The following is a 22,608-nucleotide window of genomic DNA, read 5'->3' as shown; positions in this document are numbered from 1 at the left end:
GCTCTGGGTAGTTGATGTCAAAGCAAAAAAAAAAAAAAAAAAAAAAAAAAAAAAGAACGCCTTGAAACAAACCTCCAATGCCTTGAGGAGCTTCAGCTGTTCTGGGCCTTCCCCATTCACTACCACAAAACACTGTTCAGCAACGACAAGTTCTAAGACAAAAGGGAAGGGTTCTCCCTACCTCTGTTTTAGCAGGTACTGCACCATGTTGGTTCCAGACTAAATGAGGGAATAACAATATCAGACATAGAAGTGCATGTACTCCCGAGCAAAAAATTGTTGCAGGTTGTGGCAAGCCGGCTTCTAGCAACCAGCACCATGTGGGATGAAAACAGCTCATCGGCAAACAATCAGCCTCATCAGCATTTAGCAGGATTTAAACACTGTGGCCAATCTAGTCAGGTGAGTGACAACTCCAGAGCCTGACTGATGTTCTCCTTCACAGACTGAACCACAGCTGATTGATTTTCAGTGCTGTCCCCACTCACGCTGTACACGATCCACTCATCCTCACACACAGACCATTACCACCCAAAAAGACAACACCGACCTTCATCTCTACTTCCCTGTCCACAAACTCACTCTACCAACCTTTCCCTTCATTCACACTCTGTTGGCATTGTCTTCACATTACCTGTGTTTTCCTCATTTAAATCGTTACAGTGGTGGAGAGTGTGGGCATGCTGATGATGCTCAGAGGTAATTCCAGCAATTCATCACACAGGTGTGTCTGTCCCCTTGGGTTCCAAAAACCCAACGGCACTTCAAGATTTTGCAACGACTTCTGCAAACTCGATGAGGTCTCCTGGTTTGACAGATATACTATGAAGGGACAGGTGGATGAGCTCATCGAATGCCTGATTTGCCCGGTTTATTTCTAAGTTGAACCTCACAAAAGGATATTGGCAGGTGCCAATAATTCTATTCCTTGAATGCTTAAACTATGTTTTCCTATGCTGCAGCATGAATGTCCCATCTATGTCTACTGAAAGGAAATTCACAAATTTCTCACTCACTCCTAGAAGACAAAAAAATGATAAACATACAAGAAAGGATAAAGTAATCATTCATTCTTCAGGGATGTAAACTCGAAGTGAAATAAAGGTGAGACTTTCACAGGTGTTGCAATGAATTCTGCAGAAATGTGAGAAGTTTGCATCCCTGATTTTTTAAATAATTAATTCATTAATAATTGTTAATATTAGCTTATTTTAAATCTTACTAAATGCATTAGACACTAGTTCAAAATAGATAATAACACATAATAGATCTAATACAATCTACTTTTCCTCATCTCTGAGTATGGAAAAGTACATTTCATTAAATTTGTGGAAAAACTTAGATCTGCTTATTTATTCGGTCTACAATCAGACCACACTCATACCATGCCACATAATAAATCATAAGAAACGTTCTCATTTTAAAACCAATAACAATAGGTATAATGTAACAATGGCTTTCCACACATTACAAATTTAAATATTTATTAAGATTCAGCATTCTTAAGATACTCGGCAAGCATGTGTGTTCTTATTTTGATGACAGCAGCATCGTATATTTATGAGGCGTAGTTTATTTACAATTAAGATTCAGAACTGTATGAAGTCTTTGCTTTAACTATTGTAATCTCCAAAATCATAATACTAACTCTTGTCTACACATTATCACTCGTCTATTTTTAACATTATTTCCAGCAAACAACAATGTTAGGGTCGTTCTCCAAGCGTTCATCCAACTCCCTGTAACTCATTCCTGCAAACAAAGACAAGGAATGTCACTTTTCTTAAAATGGTTTAAATTAATGTTAAATAAAAAAGTTTAAAACAATTACAATACTTGCCAGTTTTGCAACAGATTTCATCATAACTATGGCAGCCAGTATAAAGTCTAGGTGGACGGCTCTTGTCATCACGAACAACCTTGACTGGATACTTCTGCAGCCGTCGAATCAGACCTTTCATCAAGCCAAACTGAACTAACTTCCTATAGCAACAGATGTAAAAGATAAAAGACATTCATAAACAGAATATTCATTCATTTTCCTGCAGATTGACCAAGCACTAGTAAGCCTCTGAACTAATAGGACACAAAAGCTTAATCTTAATGCAGTACAAATTCTTTAATAAGAATACTTCTGTAGTTCATGAAGCACATGATTAACATGCCTTCCTATTATCAATGAGGACTGATTAACAACACAAATTTAGATGGCCTTGCCTTTCATCCACCCTCTGTAGCTGGTGAGAATAGCGGGAACAGAGATCGCGTACAGTTGTACCTGGGGTCAAACCACAGTACAAGAGGAACACATCCCTGAGACTCGTCCTCTGGCCTGATGAAACATGTTTACAGACAGTAAATTGTCTACTATGAACTCGAAACACTTGTGTTTACACTTGTGCTCGTATGCATATATTCTAATGGCCTCAACTATGTAAATTCAAGATGCCATAATCATTGTTGCAGCAAGAAAAGCATTTTGAATCTCTGTGTAATTGCTTACCTGGCTTACTGACAAAATACAGACACTCTTCCTGAAGGCATTTATTATCTATTAAGTTTTGGACTTTAGGTGTTGTGCAGTAAACATTGGAGTACTGTAGAACATGAAAAACAACATCAATGTAAGAAAACAAATTTGCTATAATAGAATCAAGGAAAAAGAAAACAGTTTTACCTGAAATATGGATACCAGTGTTACAACTTCATAATACCTGTGAAAAAGTAGCGTTGTTCAGTCCATTACCTGTGACTCTTTTGTTTCTATTCATTGTATGTATGAAGTGTGTCATTTCTGTGCCATTAGTGTCATCAAACAGAATCGCAAAAATAATGACCGTTTTCAAACAGGTTCCCCGAACACTCCCCCGTCTTCCATTGGTCACACAAACAGATAGTCCCGCCACCCCAAACACACACCTCTGGCCAATTCTGCTATGCCAGAGTCCTGTCTCATAAAGCGGGTTTAAGTGGTAACCAGGCAAGTTTGAGTTTAGTTTTAGCAAATTTAAGAAGGTGGCTCATTTTATTTACCAGTGTTCATTGCCATAGTAACTAACACAACACAGCTAGCCTTCTCCGGGCCAGGTTTTGTTCTAGGTAACCAATCGCAAACAGATACTGAACCAATCAGCTGTAAGCAAAGTGACAGATCTCCCCCTGTATCTCTCGCTACAAATGAAAGCATGGTTCACATGGATATTAATAGATATACTGTATATTTATATAAAGAATTTATTCTATAGCACATTTAAAATGTATTTCTTTACATACTGTACCAATGCGTGTCATGCTGAGAACCTTGGAAAAATACTGTTTGCAGATTTTTTCATAAGGAGATTGTCACAATTTAAAGTCACGTTTATTGTGTGATGCTGACACAGTCTGTTTCTACCTGAACAAATAATATTATGGAAAAGAATATAAACTAGTTAGTCCACTTGAGCCTTCTCCCATTCCGTCCGTCACTCATTCTCACCACTTCCGGGGCTGAGAAAGTGGGAGGGCTAGTTTTTACAACCTTCTCCGCTTCTATGCTGTGACAAACTCAGAATCCCATGCTGCACTGCAATGTAAACAATATGGCGGCATGCATAGCCGGCAATAGCGTTCACGATCTTATTTTACAGTGGAAGAAAAAGTATGTGAACCCTTTGGAATTACCTGCATTTATGTGTAAATTTGTCTTAAAATCTGGTTTGATCTTCATCTAAGTTACAATAATGAACAAACACAATCTGTTTTAACTAATAACACAAATTATTGCATTGTTCTTGTACATATTGAATACATCATTAAAATATTCACAGTGTAGGTTGGGAAAAAGTATGTAAACCCTAAGGCTAATGACGTCAACAAAAGCTAATTAGAGTCAGGAGTTGGCAAACCTGGCATCCAATGAATGAAACGAGATTGGAGGTGTGGGTTAGAGCTACTTTGATTTATAAAAGCACTCAAATGTTGAGTTTTCTTTTCAAAAGAAGCATCTGCTGACAATTTAGTACTGTGGGTACTCTCTCTAGAAGTGGCCATCCAGCCAAGATGACTCAAAGGGCACACCGCAGAATGCTCAATGAAGTAAAAAGGAGTGACAGCTGAAGACTTGAAGGAATCACTGGAACTGGTTAACTTTAGGGACGTGCGGAACAACTAATTTCACTGACATTTAAACGAAACTTTTGGAGTCGACTAGTCTAAAAAAAAATAATAAAAAAAAAACAACCATCAGAAAAAAGTCACAAAAAAAAAAAATTGTGTGACCCATTTAAAATACTTAATCTATTCCAAATCCGACACTAAATTCCGCTGAAAAGGGGCGTTTATCTGCAACGTGCTCGCCTGCATTATCATCATTGTACATTAAATATAGAACATGACACGCATTCACCTTCAGTGAATACAGGTTTATTTACTGAAAACAATTGCATGAATAGTGCAGGACTAATAGAGCATCCCTAACCCTGTTTTAAAAGGAATTCACCAAGTAAAAGTTACTTAATATATTAAAACAGTCAGGACATAGTTGAAAATAATGAAGCCAAGACAAATCAATGGGAGAGAAAAAAAATCCACTTGCAGTCGTGAAAATCACTATAGTATAGAAAAAAATAGGCCTGTGAGAAATGTACAATAAACCTAATGTATTCTAAACATGATGTGCACACAGAATAAAATACTTTTTAATCCGTTAGGCAGTCGGCACCTCATTGAAAATAGCATTCTTAATCAGCAGATTAAAGAAATTGGCATTCCTTGCCTAAAACAGTCATTTTCTAGGTTACTCAAAGCATAAATTATTTAATGAGCAAAATTAACAGGGGTCTGGGTATCTCAGCGAATATTAACGCTGACTACCACACCTGGAGTCGCGAGTTTGAATCCAGGGTGTGCTGAGTGACTCCAGCCAGGTCTCCTAAGCAACCAAATTGGCCCGGTTGCTAGGGAGGGTAGAGTCACATGGGGTAACCTCCTCGTGGTCGTGATTAGTGGTTCTTGCTCTCAATGGGGCGTGTGGTAAATTGTGCGTGGATTGTGGAGAGTAGCATGAGCCTCCACATGCTGTGAGTCTCCGCGGTGTCATGCACAACGAGTCACGTGATAAGATGCACGGATTGACGGTCTCAGAAGCAGAGGCAAATGAGATTCGTCCTCCACACCGCGAGGACCTACTAAGTAGTGGGAATTGGGCATTCCAAATTGGGAGAAAAGGGGATAAATAAATAAAATAGGCTATCCAGCACTTGAAAATTCTTCTAATAATCTTCATTTGTGTTCTGCAGAAGAAAGTAAGTCATACACATCTGGGATGACATGAGGATGAGTAAATAATGAGAGAATTTTCTTTTTTGGGTGAACTATCCCTTTAATGATAGTTGTATATTAAACAATATAAAATACTGAATATGCTATGGAGGTATATTTGTTGGTCCTGATGCCAAATGTCTGATTTCGCCTGTAAATACGTTACTGTACTTTGCTCTTGGAGAGATTTTGGCAGGGTGGCACAATAAAAGATTAGCAACTACTTTACATTTTCTCCATTCAGATAATGTGACTCATTCATTACAACCCTAGTGCAGTTGTGTGCAAAGCTTTAAGCACGGGGGATACATCGGGCTTTAAATAATACATGGGGGCCACATTGTATTCTTTTTAAAATGCAGTGATCCTAATGACTGTTTCTCATTTCTTGTACGGCCAGAAATATGTGTATTCATTCAAATACATAAGACAATTTCCTGAAGTGTACGGTACGTAACTGATGGAACCATTCTGCAGTTACCTGAAGTACTGCTCTGCAAAGGTAAAGGTGTTAAATAAATGGATTATTTATCTCTACTTCCCTGATGAGTTTATTCTATGAATTAACATACTCTCTAATCAGCGATCAATAAAAAAAATGACAGAAAAGAAATTTTAATCAAGTATAAATTAAGTATAACTATCTCAAGTATTTTTCTTTCTTTGTCTTGCCTGAGACACATTAAGGGGAGTATTTAGAGAATCCTATAAATGCATTTAAAAAATCCAGAATCGAATTTCATTGTTCATCGAATCATTCTGAATTTGCAAAAAATGTTTTGAATCTAAAACCTATGAATCGAATTGATTCGCTTTGAACACAAAGATTTACACCCTTATAAATTGGGGTGGAAGAAATGACAAAATGATGTGTTGCTTCATGGAAACCATATACAGTAGAAGGTTAAGTTATTTTTAACCCAGAATATTCCTTTAAATGAACGTGATATTGAGATTACTGTAGCAGTTCAAAACAGGGATAAATCATACTTACAATAAATTCTGAACAGCAATCCGCACCAAATTAAGCTCAACATCAGCCTCAGCAGAAATCTTCTGAATGTGTCGATACCCGTCTACAAAAGGCAGGATCTGCAAAAAATGTATCAAAACATACTGGAATTATTTACAATGACCTAAAGAGGACACTGTTTAATGCTAACACTGCTCATTCTTATACTTTACCAAATCATCATTCCTGCAGTAGTGTAGACTGCAATAAAATAATTATCAAGCTAAACGCAAACAACAGCACATACTGTAACTTAATGGCGGTGTGCAGAAAGGCCCCAGTTACTAAAAAAATCTGTCCAAAAGAAGGTGCTTTTTAGTTTACGTAACTGCTCGCCAGCGTGAAATTTTGAGGGGATCTGACCCTCTTAATTAAGGCTTGGGGGGGGGGGGTCATAGAAAGTACTTGTAATATGAAGTTTTAATTGTAAATATGAAGATATATTTCTATAGCACTGCTTGATTTTAAGTTGTAATTTTAGCCACCCCTGAAATGGGTAATTCCATTGACACATTGCCTGAGCGGTTCAAGGTAATGCACTAAAAATGGACAGAACACAGAACAGTTTTAGTGTAGGCGGTGCCTAAAATGTAAGTGAACTGTTCAATTGAATGATAAACCAAATCAATCAATCACATACTTGAAACAAGCCATCTAAAGCTAAAATAAAAAAAAATTACCAAAAAATTACAGTAACACCGAAACTGAAACATGAGCGCACGTGGAAGTTACGTATGCGACCAACCCCCACCCCGCCCTGATGATCACAGTGTATTTCGCACTCTGATACAGGGGACCTACTGACTAGGTACATCACAAAAATATTAATTTTACTAATTATATTTTATTCGTTTTTCATAATTTTGGGTCACATTTGAGCTTTTTTTAAATGAACAAATCCATGTATTCAATCAATAAATATATTATACTGCATCTATTTTTTGTTACATGTTTTGTTTAATTGTATAATTCGTACTATTTACATTACTTTGTTGATCAGGTGCTAAAACCGGTACTGTCTCTTTAAGAAAAATACTTCTGTAAACAGCACCTTTAAATGAGCGCATGTTAAGGAGAGAGGACTCGAACGGCTTTATCTCATCTGTGTGAAGCGTGATTAGAATTAAATGTTTATTGTTTGTTGTTTTTGATCAACAACTGACTGTAAAGAACAGAAAGGGTATTAAAAGAGACATTATTCAATGATAAATGGGTCGCGTGGATCTTGTCTTTGGACACGCATTACATGGAACAACTTTAAACTCTCAACATGCAGTACAAGCTTCACCACTAAACTACACAATTACTGATGAGTGAAATCTGAACATTTACCAGCCAGTTGCCACATACATTTACATTTTAGTCACATAGCACGAAATTTGGTTGCAAATGTGAGTGATTTCCTCTCGTTGTAGTCGAGGGTTGCACACTGAGTGAAAGATCGATCTTGGGATTTAAGAATCGATATCGAGATCATTCAAATGAAGATCGCGATGCATCGGAAAATCTATATTTTTACCCACCCCTAATCTGTATGATTGTAAGCATAGAGATATTTTCCAAGAACATGTAACATGATTTTTTTTTTTTTTGTTTAATTAGTCTACAAAAGAAATCAAATATACTCAAATACTCTTAAGTGCCCATTCACCCTGTTGTTAGATATGCTGCTTCACTCATGTGCCGTCTGCAGCCGAAAGCCATTCACACATCTGCCCAAAGTAAAATATGCCAATCATTTCTCTGTATTCTAGCCATTAACACTCTATTATAAACCCATACTTGCAGTAGTATCAGTGTCATCAAAAATTACAATAACAGTGTAACTGGTGCATATCATGGGCACGTATAGAACGTTAGCAATATGAATGCAGAATGTAAACATGACAAATTACACATTATCTACTGAATACATTACTTGAAATCATCATCGACTTGTTAAAACAGCTTCTTTTACTGATCTCAAGTCAATTCTACTCATAGAATGAGGCATGAAGTCATTGATTAATTAATCCCATAAAAGCGCTTTACAGATAAATTCATAAATACATCATAAAACCTCAGCTGGCCTGCCATTTACACGTGTTTTTAAGCGAAGTGTTCTGTGGAGCAAATGATCGGTTTTTGGTCACCCGTTTAGTCATGCAGTCAACTTGGGTCATGTGTAGTGTTTTCACAAGAAGGATCAAAGATTTAGACACTGCGGAGGCCTGGGTATCTCAGCAAGTAAAGACGCTGACTATCACACCTGGAGTCGCTAGTTTGAATCCAGGGCGTGCTGAGTGACTCCAGCCAGGTCTCCTAAGCAACCAAATTGGCGTGGTTGCTAGGGAGGGTAGAGTCACATGGGGTAACCTCCTCGTGGTCGCTATAATGTGGTTCTCGCTCTCGGTGGGGCGTGTGGTGAGTTGTGTGTGGATGCCACGGAGAATAGCGTGAAGCCTCCACACGCTAGGTCTCCACGGTAACGCGCTCAACAAGTCACGTGATAAGATGCGTGGATTGACGGTCTCAGACGCAGAGGCAACTGAGATTCGTCCTCCACCACCCGGATTGAGGCGAGTCACTACGCCACCACGAGGACTTAAGAGTGCATTGCGAATTGGGCATTCCAAATTGGGAGAAAAAGGGGAGAAAAAAAAGATTTAGTCACTGAGATAAAGATCTGATTATTGGCTGAATGTAATAAACATTAGGACCCATGTGAGAGAAGAGCTTGCTACTAAATCGTAATATACTGTCCAGTAGGTAGATATTTGTCCTAATCTGTAAATTAAGAATGCGCATAAAAACATGAAATCAGACAACCCAAACAAGACCAACACTGATTGATACACAAAGCACAAAAACAAAAGTACCTGTACAGTCCAGAAATGAGAAATGTAACAGGTGTCATGAGGATGATGAAGAAGACCGCTTTAAATACAGAAGTCATCTTCACCCTGCAGCTCATCAGTTCTGATAATAATAATTATAATAATAGACAAAGTGACTTTGCTTCTTTTCATATCAATTGCTATTATCATGTTGAATTAATGTTTACCTTTTAAACTTTACTTAATTAAATGTATACTTGCATTCTGGATACTGAGCAGCTCGTGATTTCCAGCCACGTGTATAACCGGGGTTTAACAAATGTATTACGTTTCATTCAGCACATGAACGTTAAAAAGAGTCTGTGCGGCATGAAGACATGAGATAGATGCACAGAGAGAGATGGATTTAAAATCTGATAGAAACTATTGATTTCTTGTGTTCCAATGTGTGGATCACAAATTTTCACCAACATGTTAAAATGAAAAAATTTGGTACTTTTGCGCACTGTGAACATGAAATGTGCAGGGATCCTTAAAATATTGTGCAAGACGTGCAATCCCGCTCTGAAATTCATGAAGTGTTTTTTTTCTCCTTTGTAATGGCTGCTACTAAGACACTTGGTTCAGAGTGAGGGCAGTTCCCGGAGAACACGCTCGTGCACTCATGCGACAGTGCCTCACCACATCCATATTATGCACTTGCACGTCTTTGCGAGCTAAATAAATCACGCTCGCCTGTCTCTGAGTGGTCGGTTAGAAGACTTTGTTCGTAATTTTTGTGCTCTCTTGCTTGTTGTCTGCTAGCACTAATGTTATAAATGCAGCACTGACCCGATCAGGCAAGTGACAGTTCTAGCAACTGGCCCGAATCTCTCTCTCATACTGACACCGGGCCATCAGGCAGTCCTTACTGTCGAGCCATGCACAGTATACAGATGCTCAGCTGATTCGTCGATTTAATTCTTTACATTTAGTCCTTTAATGCACCACTGCTACAGCCATCAAAGCGCCATTGGTTCACTGACGGACGTCAAAATCCTCTGCTGTGATCAATGTTCCTGTTATTATGCATTATACACAGGTTTATTTGTGAGGTGTTGTGGAGAGTATTTGTCAGGAATCATTCTGCAGATTCTGTCTGACACTGCTTCAATAAATAGTTTATCTGTAAAAAGGCTCATCAAACTGTTGAATGCCGTGAACTGTGTGTCGATATGACCAAAATCTTATATTATGACAGGAGTAATTTTATATCACGATAATAATATATATATCACGATATAGGATTTTTGGGGGGGGAAATCAAGAAAATGTTTATTATGTTTATTGTAAATGTTTTAAATTATCATACTGTAATGTCTATTTTTGGGTAATTCTGTCAGTGAATGAAATTCTTTCAAATATTTCCTCTTATATCATTTTCTCTTTATTTGGAGCTTGACAAAACTCAAAAGTAATAAAAAAAAAGTTTGGTTTTAAATCATTCTTACCATATTGCTTAATTTCACATTATGCCACATTTCAGATATGTTGTTGACCAATATTATTATAAACTTTCCTCAATAAACTCGAGATCTTCCCAAAGCAATACAATATAGAGAATACAAAAGTAAAAAAGAAAATAAATAATGCAACGAAAATAAACACTTCTTGCAGAAAATTTATTTCAAATAAATATAAAAAAATTCTTTCAATTATAGCCGATTTAATGTGGAGTGCATCTTTTGGCTTTTATAATATTCTTTTGCTTGATTCATTTTGAGGTAAAACAGATTGCATTTATTACGAGTGATTATCATCGTGCGACACCGTTTGTATATTATATTTTTCTGCTCTGTGTTGGGTTTTGTGATCCACAGATGTCGCATCTGTTTTAATAACAAGCTCCTCTTCATTTTCTTGACTTGTTTGGGAGTTGTCCCGTTCTGTGGAGATGTTTTTCTCAGGGTTTTTCCTGGGTCAGAAATGATTGAGTAGCATGAGTGATCCCGCTCTGCACTCTCCGGTAAACATCAGGAAGCATGCCGGACTCGTGCACACTTGCGTGCTCCAGAGATATTCACATGAAACACAGATGGGTGCGTCACATCAGAAGCATATAAAGCGCTAACGAAACGCAAAACGAGATGAATGTAATTGAATTAAATTCTCTCAGTCTCATGTGAAGCCCTGCCCACTGAAGCACACTGAACACACATATTGCATCCAGGTTACACATAAATGGTTTTGTGGCGCTCTGTATTTTAGCTTTTCGTGTTTCTTACTTTCATAGTTTTGTGAGGTAAGAGTTTATAGTTATTCGCCTATTTATCTGTAGAATATCCATTTTATACCCTTTTAAAGGGCTGAGCATAGCATCCATATATCCCTTTGAAACACATCTGATTGGGTAACAGACATAATGCAGCCCATTATATATTCTTAACATTGACTAGTCCACTAATAGCTCAGAGAACAATAGGTCGTTTTACATTGGTAGTTTTGCACATCCCTACCTGCAAATTCTGTATTACAGAGAAAAACAATTGTCATTTCAGACACAACTGTTCTTCAATAGTTATTTCTTTCTGAGAACAACAAGTTAACAGCTAAATATTTCAAAACATCAAATCACAATACTTACCGAATCGCAATACTTTAAAAATTGCAGTACATATCAAATCATTTTAATATCGAATAGTTTGGAGAAATTATTTTATTTTTCTCTGAATCACATCCAGGAAAAATGCAGTAAACATAAATGACTTGCCAATTCCAAGCTAATAAAATGTAAAATAACTGAAAACAGAATAAGGAAACTGTTAGACATTTGCAGACCTGCTGTGTGGTGAGGTCCCACTGTGACTTTATATAGTAGTCCTTATTCTGTGTAAATACTGGCACATCATACTCCTGAACAACAAGAGGATCTTTCCTTTGTTCAATCAGCTTCAGGTGGATGGTGTTGGAGTCATCTGTCATGAGAGAGGGAGATTTTAAAAACATTGAGAAACACTAACTACATTTTCAAACAAGGATTTTTTGCTAAAAAAGTTTTAGAGCATCAGAATAAAGCGGATGGAAACGGCAATTATAACTAAAATTTCACAAGTTTCGATATAATATTTCTCTGTTTAACTCTAGAGCATTAACTCTGTCGAAACTTCAAATGTCGCGAAAAACTGGTTTGGAAACACTTTTTGTTGAGAAAATTGACATTAACGCAAAAAAGTAGTGTCACATGACAGAATTTACCCCAATCATTAGCCTGTGTTAATCATGATGAAAGTATACATCCCGGAAAAACAATTGATTGTACGTGATTATTGATTGATCTTTACAGCATATCTATCCGATAATTGCAAACATGACACTTCCAGGAGTGCCAAATGACCCTATAACCCTAACCCTATAACACTAAAATAACATAACCCTAACCCTATGACCCTAACCCTAAAACCCCCACCCTAAAACCCTAACCATATAACCCTAACCTAACCCTATAACCCTAACACATCCTAACTCTATAACCCTAACATAACCTAACCCTATAACCCTAACACACCCTAACCCTATAACCCTAACATAACCTAACCTTATAACCCTAACATAACATAACCCTATAACCCTAGAATAACATAACCCTATAACCCTAACCCTAAAACCCTAACATAACCTAACCCTATAACCCTAACATAACCTAACCCTATAACCCTAACCCTATAACCCTATAACCCTAACACACCCTAACATTATAACGTAACCCTAAAACCCTAACATAACCTAACCCTATAACCCTAACACACCCTAACCCTATAACCCTAACACACCCTAACCCTATAACCCTAACCCTATAAACCTAACCCTATAACCCTATAACCCTAACACACCCTAACATTATAACGTAACCCTAAAACCCTAACATAACCTAACCCTATAACCCTAACACACCCTAACGCTATAACCCTAACACACCCTAACCCTATAACCCTAACCCTAAAACCCTAACATAACCTAACCCTATAACCCTAACACACCCTAACCCTATAACCCTAACATAACATAACCCTAACCCTATAACCCTAACATAACCAAACCCTATAATCCTAACCCTATAACCCTAACATACCCTAACCCTATAACCATAACACACCCTAACCCTATAACACTAACACACCCTAACCCTATAACCCTAACATACCCTAACCCTATAACACTAACACACCCTAACCCTATAACCCTAACCCTAAAACCCTAACATTACCTAACCCTATAACCCTAACCCTATAACCCTAACATAACCTAACCCTATAACCCTAACATACCCTAACCCTATAACACTAACATACCCTAACCCTATAACCCTAACACACCCTAAACCTATAACCCTAACATAACATAACCCTAACCCTATAAACCTAACATAACCTAACCCTATAATCCTAACCCTATAACCCTAACATACCCTAACCCTATAACCCTAACATACCCTAACCCTATAACACTAACATAACATAACCCTAACCCTATAACCCTAACATAACCTAACCCTATAACCCTAACACACCCTAACCCTATAACACTAACACACCCTAACCCTATAACCCTAACACACCCTAACCCTATAACCCTAACATAACCTAACCCTATAACCCTAACATAACCTAACCCTATAACCCTAACCCTATAACCCTAACATAACCTAACCCTATAACCCTAACCCTATAACCCTATAACCCTAACACACCCTAACATTATAACGTAACCCTAAAACCCTAACATAACCTAACCCTATAACCCTAACACACCCTAACCCTATAACCCTAACCCTATAACCCTAACCCTATAAACCTAACCCTATAACCCTATAACCCTAACACACCCTAACATTATAACGTAACCCTAAAACCCTAACATAACCTAACCCTATAACCCTAACACACCCTAACGCTATAACCCTAACACACCCTAACCCTATAACCCTAACCCTAAAACCCTAACATAACCTAACCCTATAACCCTAACACACCCTAACCCTATAACCCTAACATAACATAACCCTAACCCTATAACCCTAACATAACCTAACCCTATAATCCTAACCCTATAACCCTAACATACCCTAACCCTATAACCCTAACACACCCTAACCCTATAACACTAACACACCCTAACCCTATAACCCTAACCCTAAAACCCTAACATAACCTAACCCTATAACCCTAACCCTATAACCCTAACATAACCTAACCCTATAACCCTAACATACCCTAACCCTATAACACTAACATACCCTAACCCTATAACCCTAACACACCCTAACCCTATAACCCTAACATAACATAACCCTAACCCTATAACCCTAACATAACCTAACCCTATAATCCTAACCCTATAACCCTAACATACCCTAACCCTATAACCCTAACATACCCTAACCCTATAACCCTAACATAACCTAACCCTAACCCTATAACCCTAACATAACCTAACCCTATAACCCTAACACACCCTAACCCTATAACACTAACACACCCTAACCCTATAACCCTAACACACCCTAACCCTATAACCCTAACATAACCTAACCCTATAACCCTAACATAACCTAACCCTATAACCCTAACCCTATAACCCTAACATAACCTAACCCTATAACCCTAACCCTATAACCCTAACATAACCTAACCCTATAACCCTAACATACCCTAACCCTATAACCCTAACCCTAAAACCCTAACATAACCTAAACCTATAACCCTAACATAACCTAACCCTATAACCCTAACCCTATAACCCTAACATAACCTAACCCTATAACCCTAACCCTATAACCCTAACATAACCTAACCCTATAACCCTAACATACCCTAACCCTATAACACTAACACACCCTAACCCTATAACCCTAACCCTAAAACCCTAACATAACCTCACCCTATAACCCTAACCCTATAACCCTAACATAACCTAACCCTATAACCCTAACATACCCTAACCCTATAACACTAACATACCCTAACCCTATAACCCTAACACACCCTAACCCTATAACCCTAACATAACATAACCCTAACCCTATAACCCTAACATAACCTAACCCTATAATCCTAACCCTATAACCCTAACATACCCTAACCCTATAACCCTAACATACCCTAACCCTATAACACTAACACACCCTAACCCTATAACCCTAACCCTAAAACCCTAACATAACCTAACCCTATAACCCTAACCCTATAACCCTAACATAACCTAACCCTATAACCCTAACATACCCTAACCCTATAACACTAACATACCCTAACCCTATAACCCTAACACACCCTAACCCTATAACCCTAACATAACATAACCCTAACCCTATAACCCTAACATAACCTAACCCTATAATCCTAACCCTATAACCCTAACATACCCTAACCCTATAACACTAACATAACATAACACTAACCCTATAACCCTAACATAACCTAACCCTATAACCCTAACACACCCTAACCCTATAACACTAACACACCCTAACCCTATAACCCTAACACACCCTAACCCTATAACCCTAACATAACCCTAACCCTATAACCCTAACATAACCTAACCCTATAACCCTAACACACCCTAACCCTATAACACTAACACACCCTAACCCTATAACCCTAACACACCCTAACCCTATAACCCTAACATAACCCTAACCCTATAACCCTAACATAACCTAACCCTATAACCCTAACACACCCTAACCCTATAACACTAACACACCCTAACCCTATAACCCTAACACACCCTAACCCTATAACCCTAACATAACATAACCCTAACCCTATAACCCTAACATAACCTAACCCTATAATCCTAACCCTATAACCCTAACATACCCTAACCCTATAACCCTAACATACCCTAACCCTATAACACTAACATAACATAACCCTAACCCTATAACCCTAACATAACCTAACCCTATAACCCTAACACACCCTAACCCTATAACACTAACACACCCTAACCCTATAACACTAACACACCCTAACACACCCTAACCCTATAACCCTAACATACCCTAACCCTATAACCCTAACACACCCTAACCCTATAACACTAACACACCCTAACACTATAACGCTAACACACCCTAACCCTATAACCCTAACCCTATAACCCTAACATACCCTAACCCTATAACCCTAACACACCCTAACCCTATAACACTAACACACCCTAACCCTATAATCCTAACCCTATAACCCTAACACACCCTAACCCTATAACACTAACACACTCTAACCCTATAACCCTAACATAACCTAACCCTATAATCCTAACCATATAACCCTAACATACCATAACCCTATAACCCTAACACACCCTAACCCTATAACACTAACACACCCTAAACCTATAACCCTAACACACCCTAACCCTATAACCCTAACATAACCTAACCCTATAACCTAACCCTATAACCCTAACACACCCTAACCCTATAACCCTAACATAACATAACCCTAACCCTATAACCCTAACATAACCTAACCCTATAACCCTAACCCTAAAACCCTAACATAACCTAACCCTATAACCTAACCCTATAACCCTAACACACCCTAACCCTATAACCCTAAAATAACATAACCCTAACCCTAAAATAACATAACCCTAACCCTATAACCCTAACATAACCTAACCCTATAATCCTAACCCTATAACCCTAACATACCCTAACCCTATAACACTAACATAACATAACCCTATAACCCTAACCCTATAACCCTAACACACCCTAACCCTATAACCCTAACACACCCTAACCCTATAACCCTATAACCCTATGACCCTAACCCTATAACCCTAACACACCCTAACCCTATAACCCTAACCCTATAACCCTAACACACCCTAACCCTATAACCCTAACCCTAAAACCCTAACATAACCTCACCCTATAACCCTAACCCTATAACCCTAACATAACCTAACCCTATAACCCTAACATACCCTAACCCTATAACACTAACATACCCTAACCCTATAACCCTAACACACCCTAACCCTATAACCCTAACATAACATAACCCTAACCCTATAACCCTAACATAACCTAACCCTATAATCCTAACCCTATAACCCTAACATACCCTAACCCTATAACCCTAACATACCCTAACCCTATAACACTAACACACCCTAACCCTATAACCCTAACCCTAAAACCCTAACATAACCTAACCCTATAACCCTAACCCTATAACCCTAACATAACCTAACCCTATAACCCTAACATACCCTAACCCTATAACACTAACATACCCTAACCCTATAACCCTAACACACCCTAACCCTATAACCCTAACATAACATAACCCTAACCCTATAACCCTAACATAACCTAACCCTATAATCCTAACCCTATAACCCTAACATACCCTAACCCTATAACACTAACATAACATAACACTAACCCTATAACCCTAACATAACCTAACCCTATAACCCTAACACACCCTAACCCTATAACACTAACACACCCTAACCCTATAACCCTAACACACCCTAACCCTATAACCCTAACATAACCCTAACCCTATAACCCTAACATAACCTAACCCTATAACCCTAACACACCCTAACCCTATAACACTAACACACCCTAACCCTATAACCCTAACACACCCTAACCCTATAACCCTAACATAACCCTAACCCTATAACCCTAACATAACCTAACCCTATAACCCTAACACACCCTAACCCTATAACACTAACACACCCTAACCCTATAACCCTAACACACCCTAACCCTATAACCCTAACATAACATAACCCTAACCCTATAACCCTAACATAACCTAACCCTATAATCCTAACCCTATAACCCTAACATACCCTAACCCTATAACCCTAACATACCCTAACCCTATAACACTAACATAACATAACCCTAACCCTATAACCCTAACATAACCTAACCCTATAACCCTAACACACCCTAACCCTATAACACTAACACACCCTAACCCTATAACACTAACACACCCTAACACACCCTAACCCTATAACCCTAACATACCCTAACCCTATAACCCTAACACACCCTAACCCTATAACACTAACACACCCTAACACTATAACGCTAACACACCCTAACCCTATAACCCTAACCCTATAACCCTAACATACCCTAACCCTATAACCCTAACACACCCTAACCCTATAACACTAACACACCCTAACCCTATAATCCTAACCCTATAACCCTAACACACCCTAACCCTATAACACTAACACACTCTAACCCTATAACCCTAACATAACCTAACCCTATAATCCTAACCATATAACCCTAACATACCATAACCCTATAACCCTAACACACCCTAACCCTATAACACTAACACACCCTAAACCTATAACCCTAACACACCCTAACCCTATAACCCTAACATAACCTAACCCTATAACCTAACCCTATAACCCTAACACACCCTAACCCTATAACCCTAACATAACATAACCCTAACCCTATAACCCTAACATAACCTAACCCTATAACCCTAACCCTAAAACCCTAACATAACCTAACCCTATAACCTAACCCTATAACCCTAACACACCCTAACCCTATAACCCTAAAATAACATAACCCTAACCCTAAAATAACATAACCCTAACCCTATAACCCTAACATAACCTAACCCTATAATCCTAACCCTATAACCCTAACATACCCTAACCCTATAACACTAACATAACATAACCCTATAACCCTAACCCTATAACCCTAACACACCCTAACCCTATAACCCTAACACACCCTAACCCTATAACCCTATAACCCTATGACCCTAACCCTATAACCCTAACACACCCTAACCCTATAACCCTAACCCTATAACCCTAACATAACCTAACCCTATAACCCTAACATAACCTAATATCATAACATGACACTTCCAGGAGTGCCAACACAAATATCTCGTATCATGCACATTGACAAGTGCACTTAATTTAATCGCGGTAGACATCCGTTTATTTATTAAAGTTGCTTTTCCACACTGTTCAAAATAATAGACGGCAGTCAAGAAATTAGCCCACAATACAAAAAACATATAATTTCTGTGCACAAAGATGTTTTAAATTAAAAATAAATACACAATACTAGGAGAAAAGCTTCAGTGTGTCTTTTTGGAACATGAACAGCCCAATTCTATTAAATTATTGTTTAGCTTTTGAAAAAATGCTGGCAAAATTCCCTGTATTAAATTAAATAAATTACCAAATGAAAAAAGCATTAAATAAAAAAAAAATACATATTTTTAAAAAATAATATTTTTAGACCTATATATGCCTTTTCTTTACACAAACTTAAATGAGCCGTACCCTGTTCTGTAGATGAATAAAGTCATCTGAATGACATTCTCAGAATGTTCTAGACTTTTATCAAGAATAAACCATCTGAACTATTTGTCCAATGCTGAGTTCACTTTCAGAAAATGAGTTTTTGAACATTTTAAAACTTTTAAATATTTTAAATCTAACCTTGTTTACCTCAGATCGCATTTGCTGAGCTTCTTCAGAAAATGTAAATTGAATTATGACACTAAAATTAATTTTAGATGATAATCAAGTTCAGTTGGTCGTTAGAAGTTGCTGGACAATATGCGGGACATAATGCAGTTGTGATGGCGATGCTTTAGATTAGATGATTGTTCAAAATAACCTATTGAATATCAGGAATGTATCATATATGTAAACACTGATATTACACAGCATCAATGTTTCTTTAATAGTTGTGCACACCGCATATACACGTCGATGGATGCTCCTTATACTAAGACTGAAAGTTTCTCCACTACTTGGTGCAGGTTACCAGCTTGAACAGGGTCATGACGATTCACTTTCGGGTCGGAACCGGTGGCAACCTGCGATAGACGCAACATCAGGACCGATATTACAGTCCTATCAGAAGGGCAACTGCTCCCTTTTGATTGCAGTTCCTCCTCTTCTGATTGCTTTTATTTGTGAAATTAAAATGACAGTAAACTGGATAATTTCAATGAATTGTCTCAATACTCTCCCCATTTTACTAAAACTTCAGAGGAAAAACATTAGGGACATCTGGGAGGCGAATTAGCGATAAACACACGTTTCTGTTTGGAAATGGCTTCAGGGCACATTTCTTTTGCGATAAACCAAAACATATGCGACAATGTGTTTTTTTTAGGCATGACGTCATCACGCACACCATTTTTATCGATAAAAGGCCATTTGAATGGAAACAGGCAGAAGACGGCAAATTTCGCAAAATTTGTTTTACACATTTTCACTTTGTCGATAACAAAATAGTGCGAAAAGTGGATGGAAACTAGGCTACTGACAGAGGAGACAGAGAGATACACACCAATAGGTAGGGTGCAGGCTCCTGTAACATTAAGTTCTTCCAGAAGTGTGGATAGGATCGGCAAGAGCTTCTGTTTGCTCTCCTCATTTGATATGAATCCACTCTCAAGCTATTAAACACAAACATATTCATTTTATGAAAAATGTTCTTATGTATTTGATACCTATTTTTAAGTTCCAAGACTGAATAGAGGAATGTTTACCTCCAGAGTTGTGAGGTAGCCAGACAGTTTTTTGACAATAGGTTCTAAAGCACATGTTTTTGTTCTGGCATCACAGACTAAACCCAAGTTGAAGAGTAAAGCATTCCGGCTGTACTTTTTATGCTCAATGCACACTGGACAGCCAATCAGTTTCTTCTCCATGGCAGTCCTTAAACAATTACACAGATAAAACACAACTTCATCATCAAACTATGATTTAATACACAGAAAAAAATACATTTACGTGCAAAAGTATGTGCGTTCGACAGGCGTCATCTGTAAACTCTCTTCACATTTACTGGAAACAGCATCTCCAAATTACGACAAATGACCATCAGCCAAATTTCATAATCATGACAAGACAACCCTAGGTGAAATATTGTCACACTGACTTACCCTAACCCTAACCCTTGTGTGACCTTCGGAACATTTTTGTCTTTTTCATTTTTGTTTTTTCGATCATTTTGGCTGTTAATGTCAACAGCATACATTTTTGCCAAAGGTGTGTATTTTTGGGGGGAATTTTGATATTTCAAGCTCAGTTCCTATAATACATCTATAATACATCTATAATACATCTATAATACACAAAATAGTTACACTCAGGACCTTTAGGACAAAAATGTCCCCATTGAAACCCATTAAAACTGCAATATTTGATCCCAGTGCCATTAAAGCATAAAATCATGAATTCTATGATATTATGCTTTCATTCCGGAGCCCTGGCTTCAAAATTTACATTTTTAATATTTTCCACCAGATGGCGCCATTTTTCTCATGTTTAGCCTATGGAGCAAATACATGCTTTTCCCCTATTCTCTGTTATTCACTGTATTATAGAGCACTGCAGGACAATTGAATAAATGATAAAGCTGAAATTGTGTGTGTTGGTATGGATGTCAGAGTGTGTTTTGTATGTGTGTATGTCTGTGTGTGTGTGTGTGTGTGTGTGTGTGTGTGTGTGGCATTATGTAAAAAAAACTGGCATTTAAAGGGTTAAAATCCTGAAAATGAATGAATATTTGGTTGTTATGATCAGGACTGATGTTGGTTAAAAAATCTAAGTCACAGAAAGGGGAAAATATTATTAATATTCATATATGATATTTTATGACAGCTTTTTGACGTGGACTTTTTTGTCCTCTAAGGTCCTCCGAGTAACTTGGTGCACAAGGATTAAATAGTTTTGGAAAGAGTATGTAAACATGTGCAAATAGGAACTGTAAGGAGTACAGCAGTGCAAATACACACAAATACAGAAAACACAGCAGCAATGAATCATTAGTAAGGTAAAGTTCAGTACGTACACTGTTATGAGCTTGTTCTGCAGTTCCGGTTTGGTGATGATGTACACTTGCACAGTATCAAACAACTCCCTCGAAATATATTCTTCCGGAACCTTAAATCAAAAACAATAAATCGACTTTAGACACAGTTTGTTTCGGTCTTCTGTCCCACTGGTTATAACGACATAAAAACATGACTTATTAAGTTCTCTGTTCTGTATGTTCTTACCTGATATGTGATCTTTGGGCCCAACGTAGGGTGGAATTCACTAAAAAATATACATTCGATTCTTCTGTATGTCCCCATGTCGAGCTGTGTTCTTCTTCTATAGGTTAATGCGGGACAGCACCAGAAGCACATAGCGCCACCTGCGGGGGGGGCGGGGATTAAAAACATGAATGTTGCATGGCAAAGGACAAATCTCACTCCTCTCATCTCACAGTGGTTGATGGCCTATTTAAAGGGGTCATGACATACTCTTTTTTATAATTTTATTATCTTTCCACTTATAATGTCAGTAAAGTTTTTTTTTTTTTTTTTTGCACCAAAACCACCCTGTCTCTGGCCCTCTGTCTAAAAGCTCGGTTTAAAGCTATCTGGCCCTAAA

General features: G+C 37.9%; 1 protein-coding gene across 1 annotated transcript; it reads right to left on the bottom strand.

The window, feature by feature from the left end:
* Window positions 1-19: 19 nt before the first annotated feature.
* On the bottom strand, window positions 20-22,321 carry nprl2 (NPR2 like, GATOR1 complex subunit). Its single transcript, XM_051712579.1, has 11 exons — window positions 22,230-22,321; window positions 22,022-22,113; window positions 20,715-20,883; window positions 20,513-20,621; window positions 11,947-12,083; window positions 6,296-6,393; window positions 2,678-2,714; window positions 2,504-2,597; window positions 2,218-2,332; window positions 1,841-1,983; window positions 20-1,752 (listed from the first exon to the last, which is right to left on the bottom strand). Exons 1-11 carry the CDS (start codon window positions 22,305-22,307, stop codon window positions 1,685-1,687), a joined length of 1,140 nt encoding a protein of 379 aa, XP_051568539.1. The 5' UTR covers window positions 22,308-22,321; the 3' UTR covers window positions 20-1,684.
* Between the last annotated feature and the right edge of the window lie 287 nt (window positions 22,322-22,608).

Source organism: Myxocyprinus asiaticus, chromosome 12, assembly GCF_019703515.2.
Source record: "Myxocyprinus asiaticus isolate MX2 ecotype Aquarium Trade chromosome 12, UBuf_Myxa_2, whole genome shotgun sequence".
Classification (NCBI taxonomy): Eukaryota; Metazoa; Chordata; class Actinopteri; order Cypriniformes; family Catostomidae; genus Myxocyprinus; species Myxocyprinus asiaticus.
The sequence above is the reverse complement of the archived record's forward strand: the minus strand, read 5'-3'. Positions and strand labels throughout refer to the sequence as shown.

Bases quoted from the DNA above. Each gene is read 5' to 3' on its own strand.
- nprl2 (XM_051712579.1), bottom strand. From the start codon at position 22,307: ATGGGGACATACAGAAGAATCGAATGTATATTTTTTAGTGAATTCCAC. The intron at 1,984-2,217 runs GCAAGGCCATCT...CTGTTGCTATAG, and splicing joins CTACAGAGGGTGGATGAAAG to GAAGTTAGTTCAGTTTGGCT. The intron at 1,753-1,840 runs GCAAGTATTGTA...CTTTGTTTGCAG, and splicing joins TGAAATCTGTTGCAAAACTG to GAATGAGTTACAGGGAGTTG.